Source organism: Heptranchias perlo, chromosome 13 (genome assembly GCF_035084215.1).
Source record: "Heptranchias perlo isolate sHepPer1 chromosome 13, sHepPer1.hap1, whole genome shotgun sequence".
Lineage (NCBI taxonomy): Eukaryota > Metazoa > Chordata > Chondrichthyes > Hexanchiformes > Hexanchidae > Heptranchias > Heptranchias perlo.
This window is the reverse complement of record NC_090337.1, coordinates 62,857,162-62,869,647: the sequence shown is the minus strand read 5'-3', so window position 1 is coordinate 62,869,647 and position 12,486 is coordinate 62,857,162. Positions and strand designations below refer to the sequence as shown.

At 46.7% G+C, this 12,486-nt stretch overlaps 1 protein-coding gene across 1 annotated transcript in view; it reads left to right on the top strand.

Annotated features, from left to right (window-relative positions):
- The window catches only part of ankmy1 (ankyrin repeat and MYND domain containing 1), a 107,238-nt gene that overhangs the window by 15,444 nt on the left and 79,308 nt on the right, over window positions 1-12,486 (top strand). Inside the window, exon 3 of the mRNA XM_067995589.1 lies at window positions 5,919-6,388. Coding sequence (XP_067851690.1) covers window positions 5,919-6,388 — 470 coding nt within the window. The remainder of the gene's footprint in view (window positions 1-5,918; window positions 6,389-12,486) is intronic.

The window sequence follows — 12,486 nt, the reverse complement described above, 5'->3', positions numbered from 1 at the left end:
TCGGTCCGCTCCCGCCTGTAGCTCCGCTCCGAGTGCGGTTAGGCTCTCGAGCCTGGGCCTTTAGTAGTCTCCGAGTCCCGCCCTCTCTCCTAGGTCCGCTCCCGCCTGTAGCTCCGCTCCGAGTGGGCGAACCCTCGGATATATCCCCTCTCACTACTGCCGTGATGTTCTCCCTAATCAAGAACGCAACTCCCCCTCCTCTCTTACCTCCTGCTCTATCTTTCCTATAGCATCTGTACCCTGGAACATTGAGCTGCCAGTCCTGCCCCTCCCTTAGCCATGTTTCAGTAATAGCTATAACATCCCAGTCCCATGTACCCATCCATGCCCTGAGTTCATCTGCCTTGCCCATCAGACTTCTTGCATTGAAATAAATGCAGTTTAATCTAGACTTCCCTTGGTCTTTGCCCTGCTTTCTCAGACCATCTGTCCGGTCATGTTTTGTACACTCTCCCTTACTGCCTTTTGTTTCTGTCACCACTTTACTTCCCACTGACTTCCTGCATCGGTTCTCATCCCCCTGCCACATTAGTTTAAACCCTCCCCAACAGCACAGATTGTCCGCAGCTAATGTTATTCAATGTTATTCCAATATTTTAAAAGGGAGATAGAACAAATCCAGGGAACTATAGACCAGTTAGCTTAACGTCAGTGGTAGGATAGATAATGGAATCTTTACTCAAAGACATAATGGAAAAACATCCAGAAACCGAAAATATAATAAAGAAAAGTCAGTCCCGATTTCGAAAGGGAAGGTCATGCTTGACCACCCTAATCGAATTCTTCGAAGAGGTAACAGAAAGAGTAGTCTAGAGTAATGCATTGGATGTAACATACTTGAATTTTCAAAAGGCCTTCGATAAGGTAGACCCATGACTAAGGTCAGAGCATGTGGAGTCAGAGAACAAGTCCCAGAATGGATAGCGAACTGGCTATAAAACGGAAAACAGAGAATCTTATAGAATCATAGAAAGGTTACAGCACAGAGTGGGGGTTAAGGGTCGTTACTCAGACTGGCAAAAGGTGGGAAGTGGTGTACCACGGGGATCGGTGCTGGGACCACTGTTGTTCATTATTTACATAAATGATTGGGACACGGGAATTGGAAGTACAATATCAAAATTTGCAGACAACACCAAATTGGGAGGTATAGTTAATACTGAGGAGGACTGCTACAAAATGCAAGAAGACGTTAACAAACTTGCAGGATGGGCATATAAATGGCAAATGAATTTCAATATAGATAAGTGTGAGGTGGTGCATTTTGGTAGGAGGGATAAGGAGACCACATACTCCTTAAAAAAAGGAATCTAAATGGGGTAGAGGAGCAAAGGAATCTAGGGATACAAATTCACAAATCATTAAAAGTAGCAACGGAGGTTAACAAGGTTAACAGAGGCGAGTGACTCACCTCCTGACTCCCCAAAGCCTTTCCACCATCTACAAGGCACAAGTCAGGAGTGTGATGGAATACTCTCCACTTGCCTGGATGAGTGCAGCTCCAACAACACTCAAGAAGCTCAACACCATCCAGGACAAAGCAGCCCGCTTGATTGGCACCCCATTCACCACCCTAAACATTCACTCCCTTCACCACCGGCGCACTGTGGCTGCAGTGTGTACCATCCACAGGATGCACTGCAGCAACTCACCAAGGCTTCATCAACAGCACCTCCCAAACCTGCGACCTCTACCATCTAGAAGGACAAGGGCAGCAGGCACATGGGAACAACACCACCTGCACGTTCCCCTCCAAGTCACACACCATCCCGACTTGGAAATATATCGCTGTTCCTTCATCGTCGCTGGGTCAAAATCCTGGAACTCCCTTCCTAACAGCACTGTGGGAGAACCTTCACCACACGGACTGCAGCGGTTCAAGAAGGCGGCTCATCACCACCTTCTCAAGGGCAATTAGGGATGTGCAATAAATGCTGGCCTTGCCAGCGATGCCCACATCCCATGAATGAATAAAAAAAAGCCATTAAAAATGCAAATAAAGCACTGAGGTTTATTTCTAGAGGAATAGAATTCAAAAGCTGGGAAGTTATGTTAAACCTTAGAGTACTGTGCTCTGTTCTGGTCTCCATATTACAAAAAGAACATAGAGGCATTGGGGAAGTTGCAAAAAAGATTTACAAGGATGTACCAGAACTGAGAAGTTATAACTATCAGGAAATACTGAACAGGCTGGAACTACTTTCTATAGAGAAGAGAAGGCTGAGAGCTGACCTGACAGAGGTCATTAAAATTATAAAGTGGTTTGATAGGGTAGACGGAGAGAAGATGTTTCCACTTGTGGGGGAGTCCAAAACTAGGGGCCATAAATATAACATAGTCACTAATAAATCCAGTAAGGAATTCAGGAGAAATTTCTTTACTCAGAGAGTGGTTAGAATGTTGAACTTGCTACCACAAGGAGTAGTTGAGGCAAATAGCGTAGATGCTTTTAAGGGGAAGCTAGATAAACACATGAGGGAGAAAGGAATAGAAGGTTATGCTGATAGGGTTAGATGAAGTAAAATGGGGTGAGGTTCATGTGGAGCCTAAACACCGGCATAGACCTGTTGGGCTGAATGGCCTGTTTCTGTGTTGTAAATTCTATGTAATTCTATGTAGATGTAACAAAACATGTCTGCCCAAGGTTTATGCATGTTTAATTGCTGGTGTCGGCGATTCCCATTAAGCAAGTGTAATTTTTGTTAACTTGCTCTGCCATTTCCTCCCTAACCGTTCTACTGTAATCCCAAACTGGAAGGTCCCCCCAACCCCATCTCCTCAGTATCCTCTCCCTAAATCATGCTTTTCCTGGAGCATTCCGGGATTGATGCGTTGTTGTGCACTATTCAGCCACCGGTCTTCCTTTGCATTAGTATAGCGATCGATGGTCTAATTTAGGGATGTCCAAACTACAATCTGTGGATCACATACATCCACGAGTCCTGGTGACCCAGCTCTATTTGATTTTATATTGTACTCCTTATTTGCTGCTTTAGTGTCAGCTGTGGTTTAGTTGGTAGCAGCCTCGCCTCTGAATCAGGAAGGTTCTTGGTTCAAGTCCCAATCTAGGCTGACACTCTGGTGCAGTACTGAGGGAGTGCTGTACTATTGGCAGGTGCCGTCTTTCGGATGAGATGTTAAACCGAGGCCCTATCTGCCCTCGCAGGTGGACGTAAAAGATCCCTTGGCACTATTTTGAAGAAGAGCAGGGGAGTTCTCCCCAGTGTCCTGGCCAATATTTATCCCTCAACCAACATCACTAAAACAGATTATCTGGTCATTTACCACATTGCTGTTTGTGGGATCTTGCTGTGCGCAAATTGGCTGCCGTGTTTCCCACATTACAATAGTGACCACGTTTTAAAAGTACTTCATTGGCTGTAAAGCGCTTTGGGATGCCCTGAGATTGTAAAAGGCGCTATATAAATGCGCATCTTATAGGGAAATAGGAACAGGAGCAGGCCATTCAGCCCCCTGTGCCTGCTCCGCCATTTGATAAGATTATGGCTGATCTGTGATCTAACTCCATATACCTGCCTTTGGCCCATATCCCTTAATACCTTTGGTTGCCAAAAAGCTATCTATCTCAGATTTAAATTTAGCAATTGAGCTAGTATCAATTGCCGTTTGCGGAAGAGAGTTCCAAACTTCTGCCACCCTTTGTGTGTAGAAATGTTTTCTAATCTCACTCCTGAAAGGTCTGGCTCTAATTTTTAGACTGTGCCCCCGACTCCTAGAATCCCCAACCAGCGGAAATAGTTTCTCTCTGTTCCCCTTAATATCTTATAAACTTCGATCAGATCACCCTTTAACCTTCTAAACTCCAGAGAATTCAACCCCAATTTGTGTAATCTCTCCTCGTAACTTAGCCCTTGAAGTCCGGGTATCATTCTAGTAAACCTACGCTGCACTCCCTCCAAGGCCAATATATCCTTCCGAAGGTGCGGTGCCCAGAACTGCTCACAGTACTCCAGGTGCGGTCTAACCAGAGTTTTGTATAGCTGCAGCATAACTTCTGCCCCCTTGTACTCTAGTCCTCTAGATATAAAGGCCAGCATTCCATTAGCCTTATTGATTATTTTCTGCACCTGTTCATGACACTTCAATGATCTATGTACCTGAACCCTAAGTCCCTTTGGACATCCACTGTTTTTAACTTTTTACCATTTAGAAAGTACCCTGTTCTATCCTTTTTTGATCCAAAGTGGATGACCTCACATTTGTCTACATTGAATTCCATTTGCCACAGTTTTGCCCATTCACCTAATCTATCAATAGCGCTTTGTAATTTTATGTTTTCATCGACACTGCTTACAATGCCACCAATCTTTGTGTCATCGGCAAACTTAGATATGAGACTTTCTATGCCTTTATCTAAGTCATAAATAAATATTGTGAATAATTGAGGCCCCAAGACAGATCCCTGCGGGACTCCACTAGTCACATCCTGCCAATGTGAGTGCCTACCCATTATCCCTACTCTCTGTCGCCTTTCGCTCAGCCAACTTCCTAACCAAGTCCGTACTTTTCCCTCGATTCCATGGGCTTCTATCTTAGCTAACAGTCTCTTATGTGGGACCTTATCAAATGCCTTCTGGAAGTCCATATAAATAACATCCATTGACATTCCCATGTCCACTACTTTAGTCACCTCTTCAAAAAATTCAATCAGGTTTGTCAGGCACGACCTACCTTTCACAAATCCATGCTGGCTCTCTCTGATTAACTGAAAATTCTCGAGGTGTTCAGTCACCCTATCCTTAATTATAGACTCCAGCATTTTCCCTACAACAGATGATAGGCTAACTGGTCTATAATTCCCCGGTTTCCCTCTCTCTCCTTTCTTAAAAAGCGGAGTGACATGTGCAATTTTCCAATCTAGAGGGACAGTTCCTGAATCTAGAGAACTTTGAAAGAGTATAGTTAGGGCATCTGCAATGTGCTCACCTACTTCCTTTAAAACCCTGGGATGGAAACCACCTGGTCCTGGGGATTTGCCACTCTTTCGTGCTATTATGTCTTCTTTCTTTTATCCAGTTTGAATATTGTGGAGGTTTACAGGGCTATTCTTCACAGGTGGGTTAATCCTAAATTAGAACACCAAGATCTTTTGGCGTTAGTAACTTGAGATACATGCAAACTAATGGAAACATGGCTTTAAATTTATATTGGTAGGGTCCAGTAGCCTGGTGGTTATGGTACAGGACTTGCAACTGAGAGGTCATGAGTTCAAATCCCACCAGGGCAAATTGTGAACTTGAATTTAATAAATCTGGTAATTTCTGGGCTGGCACCAGAAAGACTGACTATAAAAGCTGCTGGTTTGTTGAAGGGAATCTGCTACCCCTACTTGGTCTGGCTTACATGTGGCTCAGGCAACTAGGGAGGGACAATAAATAATGTCTTGCCAGTGACGTTCACATCCCATGAGAAATTAAGTGGCCCACCAATACAAAAATCTTGGACGCTCCTCATCTAACTGCTGGCAAAGAAAATGTACTGAGCCCATCCTTGGCCTGTGCTGAGTTGCATGATCTCCATCAGGGTGGGAGGGGTGCTACATTTGGCCAAGATGTCCCTGGCAGAGAGAGGAGGACAATCAGTGAAGGTTTCCGCTACAGTTCACCATCCAGTGGTCCCTGTTTCCGCTGGACTTCCAGAAAGGTTACGGAGGGGAAAGCGGGAGCAGCTCCGAGGAAATTCCCGGCCGATGGGACATGATAAGGTGCTACATAAATGCAAGTTCTTGCTCTGAGCTCTGATCTCCTAGGATGTTCAGATTTCCTTTACAGAGATGGCCATCCCTTGTCTTTGGACATTAGCAGTAAAGTCGACTACTTTAATACACAGTGTATAGTCCTTCCGCTCCGTATTGCACCTTCTGTAACCTGCAATCTTTCTTTATCTTCTTCAATTAGGGGCTTTATAAAGCCGATGAGCGGCTTGGACCTGGGGTGTTGACCTACCTCAATGGACACCAAGATGTGGGCCTGTGGTACCGGAATCACCTCATCAAACTTTGTACCGAAATCCCAGGAGCCTTTACGGTGAAAGAGCACCCAATGTACCATCCGGACATGGAGAAACGCATCGTCCCCATAGATCCTTACAAGGAGAAGTACTTCTGGAGAACCGATCCCGAAGAAGATCCATTCTTCTACCCTTACAAAAAGCTCCTCTTTGACGATAACTACACTCTGCCTGCGGAGATTGCGACTTATTCCAGCGATGCTGACCACTTGCCCCTCACTCGCTCTTACAGGAGAGAAGGTGACAGAAATTTCTTCCAAGAAGAAGAGCTGGAAGATGAAGACCACACAGAATACCTCACCATTACGAACAAAACTCCTTTGCTGGTTATAATACAGATGCACATCCATAGACATAGGTATACCGCTGTAGGTTATTCTGAGATGCTGGCCAAGTATCAGTATGATATCACGTACACGTTTTGTCTGTTACCTCTTCAATTTTGTACGTTTTTTCTCCTTTCCTCCATTGCAACAGGAGGGCAGGGAAGTAATCTACTCCCAGGCTTCTGTCAATACCGCTCTTCACTGTGGCAAGTATGTGGAAGTGGCCTGGCAATGACATGCCCTTGAAGCAATCCCTTCCCCATCCCCCCAACCTCCACTTGGAGCTTTTTGTGTAATATGACCGAGATCAGAAACTCTTTTGAGTTGCTCGATGGCTCAGGAGATGTAAGGAGTGATTAGCTGAGCTGTACAGACCAGCAGGGTCCTAGATTTGATCCCCTCAGTCCGTGCTGAGTTAGTTCACCTCAACCATGATGATGGTAGAGATGCTAACATTGGCCTGATTTAGGGAGGGGGAGAAAATGTCCAAGGTTCTTGCAGTAAGTTTTTTTTTAATTCGTTCACGGGATGTGGGCATCGCTGGCGAGGCCAGCATTTATTGCCCATCTCTAATTGCCCTTGAGAAGGTGATGGTGAGCCGCCTTCTTGAACCGCTGCAGTCCGTGTGGATGGCGGGTGAGGACATATCAGCCTTGGCTGTAATCCCACCCACCGTGGTCTAATTCCCCACTAACACCTACTGTCTAGGCTTACACATAAACAACGGTTACTTGGGAAAGATACTGTGAGGCTACCAGCATCTGCTATTGGTGATTTATGTACCTGGATACCCAAATCCCTTTGATCGTCCACAGTTTCTAATCTTTCGCCATAAGAAAATATTCCGATTTGTCTTTCTCCGATCCAAAGTGTATGACCTCACACTTCCCCACATTGAATTCCATTTTCCATAGTTTTGCCCACTCATTTAATCTACCTATGCCCCTTTGTAACTTCCTGGTCCCATCTATACAACTTATTGTGCTACCCAATGTAGTATCATCTGCAAACTTGGATATACAACTCTCTATTCCTTCATCCAAGTCATTAATATAAATGGTGAAAAGCTGAGGCCCCATTACAGATCCCTGGGGAGCACCACATGTCACATCCCAATCAGAGAACATTCCTTGTACCCCGACTGTCTGTCTCCTACCTTCCAACTGATCACTAAGCCATATCACAGGGTTATTTCCAATCTCATTTTTGCTAATAATCTCTTCTCAAATGCCTTCTGATCTCCACCAGCAAGACTGATGTTGGAGGCAACCCTGTAATGTAAACGACCCAACGACAGTACCTCGAGAGGCACCAAAACCCTCCCACCAAGGCAGTTTAGATGGGTGCCTCCAGCAGCAAAGTGCCAACTGCGCAAAGTTAAGCAGCCGGCGCCAAAAGCACTTGTGCCACATTGGCCCTCTTTAGTCTGGCTGCAGCTGAGTTGTATCCTGTGCTAGCACGCTTCCGTGGTAAAAATGGGCCAGCAGCAATGGGAACTGGCTACCACTGAGTCATGCAAAACTGCACTTTGTTGCTTTAAGTTGATTTCAGATCATACCTCTCTATGTACCTTGTCCGCCATGGCTCGGTGATAGCACTCTTGTCTCTGAGCCATGAAGGTCATGGATTCAAGTCCCACTCCAGAGACATGAGCACAAAATCTAGATTGACACTTCAGTACAGTACTGAGGTTGTGCTGCACTGTCAGAGATGCTGTCTTTCAGATGAGATGTTCAAATGAGGCCCCATCTGCTCGCTCAGGTGGACGTAAAAGATCCAATGGCACTTTTTTGAAAAGCAGGGGCGTTCTCCCTGGTGTCCTGGACAATATTTATCCCTCGACCAGCAGTACAAAGGGAAAAACAGTGACTACACTTCAAAAATACTTTATTGGATGTAAAGCTCTTTGGGACATTCTGAGGTCTTGAAAAACACTATGTAAATACAAGTCTTTCTTTTTTAATACTTCCAGTCTGATCTTAGTGATTATTTCTGCAGCTTAGGTATCTGGCCTCTTCATTGGAGATTAAACAAATACTGCAGGGTTCTGAAATTCTATTTCTTGTCTTGTTTTCTGGCATGCTTTTTTCTGTTAAGTTAAATACTTCCCTACCCCATTGCAATATGCGTCAAAAGATTTTGAGGACTCCTCTTGGCCCAGTGACTGAATACAGCACCTGGTGTGCTATGAAGGCAAGTAACAACGTATATTTATGTGGAGCCTTTAACTTGCAAGACATCCCAAGGCACAGAAATAATGATAAGGAGTGGACTCTCCGTCATGGAGGTGAGCTTAGGTGAGATGATTTGAAGGCGAGGTTGAGAAGATGGGTTTTGAAGAGATATTTTAAAGGAGGACAAAGAGATGGAGGAATTTAGGGAGGGAGTTCGAGAAAGTGGGACCAAGTTGACTGAAAACTGTTCCACCAATGGCGCAGCTAAGGAAAAGAAGAAAGAAAGACTTGCATGTATATAGCCCCTTTCATGACCTCAGGATGTCCCAAAGCGCTTTACAGGCAATGAAGTACTTTTGAAGTGTAGTCACTGTTGTAATGTAGGAAACGCAGCAGCCAATTTGTGCACAGCAAGATCCCACAAACAGCAATATGATGATGTCCAGATCATCTGTTTTAATGGTGTTGGTTGAGGGATAAATATTGGCCAGGACACCAGGGAGAACTCCCCTGCTGTTATTCGAAAAAGTGCCATGGGATCTGTAACTTCTTTGTTTACAGTTCGGTCTTTAATCAGAAAGGCTGCGAGTAAGTCTTGGTCCAAGCATAAGGCTTTATTAGGAGTAACAATACAGGATAAGTAGCAAAAGATGTTAAAATACAATAGTCCAATTATAAGTACAATTATAAGACGTTGGGATACAACCTGGCTTTACACCGACAAGGTTCCCGAGGTGATCAAACTCGACCCTGCAATAAGATATTGAGCTGTCCAGTCTCTCCGAGAATATTCTAACTAGAACGCCGTTATATATGTGTTACATCCACCCATATTTCTTACAGGACCTTGAGCCCCCCCTCCTCCCTTTTTGGGCCTGCACCTCAATCAATCTGTTGACTCCTGCACATTTCACAACAATACAGAAACAGGCAACGAACGGTTTCCTATGCCATAACGCACTATAAAGATTAGATAATAATGGAGACATGGGGCGTGATTTTAGCATGGCGGTGGGAACTCAACGCGTGTGTAATTCTTCGTGTGGGAAACCCGGAAATAATTTTAGCGCATCAGTTTGAGCGATTGCAACTGAATTGTAGGCACTTAATTTTACTTGCGGGTTTCGAGTCTCCGAGCTGCGCAGCGGGCGTACTGCGTACCCGCATGATGTGCTGTGAACTGGAGAATTTAAAGGGCCAGTGCAAAAATGGATTTTGAAGGAGAAAGGAGGAGCAACTAAAATGCAGCAGCACAGAGCCAAGGCAGCACCCCGGTTCAGTGACACTTCCCTTGAGGTTCTACTGGCTGGTGTACGAAGCAGGAGGGAGGTGCTGTCCCCAGCTGACAGGAGGAAGAGACCTACTTCTGCCACTAAGAAGGCGTGGCTGGAGGTGGCAGAGGAGCTGAGCAGCAGGAGCACGGTGCCCAGGTCCTGGGGTTCAGTGCAGGAAGCGATTTAATGACCTAACCAGGTCAGGAAAAGTGAGTGCATTTGCTGATTCACCCACATCCTGTGAAAAGAACCGCGCCCCCCCAACTCTCTCACTCTGTGTTGGCAAGCCTACTCCATCACATCACTCCTCACACCCACTTAAGTTTCATCATCAACTTACCTTCACTTTCTGTGCACTTCCTCACCTCCCCATTTGTGCACCTACCACTCCCACTCACCCCAATCCTGATGCAATGTGACAAATCTGTCTGATACTCACCCTCCGATGCATCTGTTTCATTGTCAGCCTCACCCAAAGCAATGCATCCATCGGGTGAAGACGTCACTTTCAGTCATTCACAGGTCTGTTCTTTCTCCCTTGTAGGAGATGAGAGCACAAAACCCAAGGAAGAGGAGTAGATCTGGAGGTGGACCACCACAAATAGCCCAGGTGACAGATGCAGAGGAGGAGGCCATGGACATCAATTGCACCGTTGCATGCCTGGCCATCGGAGATGGAGAGACTGGCAAACCGCAGATGGCTGGTAACACCCTTCACACAGATAATGAATTGATGTTATCAGGGATTGACCTGTTCCACACCTCAGTATGGTCATTAGATTGTCACTTCTCCGATGAATAATTAATAATGGTTTACGTTGTCTCCCAGGGCCTTCACGGATTCAAGAAGAAGCAGCCGCTATGGAAGAGGGCGATTCCTCAGATGAGCTCCATTCCTCTGAGGACGCACCGTCACATCACATCCAGCCATACACCAGCGCAGATACTCGCACTTCGATGGATCCTGTCAGACAGATAGTTGGGTTGTCACCTGGTGATTCACCACTCATAAGTGTACACAAACAGACACTGGTGGCAGGGAAAGCTGCGGAGCATCCATGTCGGGGGGGGCGGGGGGGCGGACTCCTCTCCAAGCTCTGCTCAGCTGGACCACAGATGCTGAACCTCAGGGCCATCGTTGAGATTAAAAATGATGGAGGTACAGCCGCACCGTTATGGGGTAATGGAGAATGCGCCACACATGCTCTCCACAATAGCGGAGAGGATGGAGGAGTCCAACTCCATCACTAGTGGATTGGTGGCGCAGGTAACTGCGGGAATGCCTGGGATGGAGAGAATGATAGCTTCCATTGAGCTTCAAGCACAGCTCTCAAATGAGTCCGTGCAGGCCATAACAAAGGCCGTGCGGACTCTGAATGCCAACCTGTCCGCTGCTTTAAACAGATGGACAGATACTTCATCTATGGCCTTAGAACGCGGCACATCTGCTCACCAACCTGCTGTCCAGCAGAGTGGTGAGAGTGATGTTGCACTGGTCCGGGCGAGGGATGATGGCGAAAGGGGACATGGAACTGGGGACTCCACTTGAAGCGCTCCCACTTCTCACCCATTGCCCCCCCTCAACCAGTACCCACAATGCTGCCTTCTCTTCCGATGGCCGAGTTTGCCCCTGCGCAGGTGCAGGTGGAGCAGTCTTTGGCGGGCCCTCATTGGGCTCCAAAACCTAGAGGTCGTAGGCCGAAAGCATCTCAGCCACCAGGCCAGGGACCTGAACAACCTGCCACTACCTCTGCTGAAGCCAAAGGGGATGCACTACGTAGAAGCGGTATGAAGAGGAAGGCAAAGGATTTGTAATTCACCAAGGGGGATATGCACAACGGTGTTTGACGGAATGTCATGTTGTTACTTTATAATTTTGCTTTGTTTATGCCACATTAAATGTTATAATTCTCACCACCACCACTGCCACGTCTTGCCCATTATTGAGTCCCTTTTGTGAATTCGCCCTTTCCTGTGCTTCATCGTGAATGCCAAGACATGATGCCACCCATTGGGTGCATGTGCAATGGGTGCATGTGTGGCTGAAGGACCATTTTATGCAAACGGTTGCGGGGTTGTGACGGTTGGTAGAGGTGGCGGTTGGTAGACTTGGCGGTTGGTAGAGGTGGCGGTTGGTAGAGGTGGCGGTTGGTAGAGGTGGCGGTTGGTAGAGGTGGCGGTTGGTAGACTTGGCGGTTGGTAGAGGTGGCGGTTGGTAGAGGTGGCGGTTGGTAGACTTGGCGGTTGGTAGAGGTGGCGGTTGGTAGAGGTGGCGGTTGGTAGACGTGGCGGTTGGTAGATGTGGCGGTTGGTAGAGGTGGCGGTTGGTAGACGTGGCGGTTGGTAGACGTGGCGGTTGGTAGAGGTGGCGGTTGTTCTAGGCGGCCTGAGTAGTTCAAAGTCTTCAATTTGCAGATCTCATTATGAGAACCTGTTAGAGATGAGAGAATCCCTGGCATCACGGGCAGCCAGGTGTGCGGCTGCTCTGGCGATGGGTTCCCCAGCTTCACTTTCCTCCTTCTCATCCTCGTCCTTTTCTTCAGTGATGCCGGCAGATGAGGATGCTTCGCGAGCGCATTCGACCTGTATCCCTCTCTGCTGAGCGATGTTGTGCAGGACGCGGTACATGACGATTATTCTGCACACCCTCGCTGGTGAGTACTGAAGGGCTCCCCCAGATCT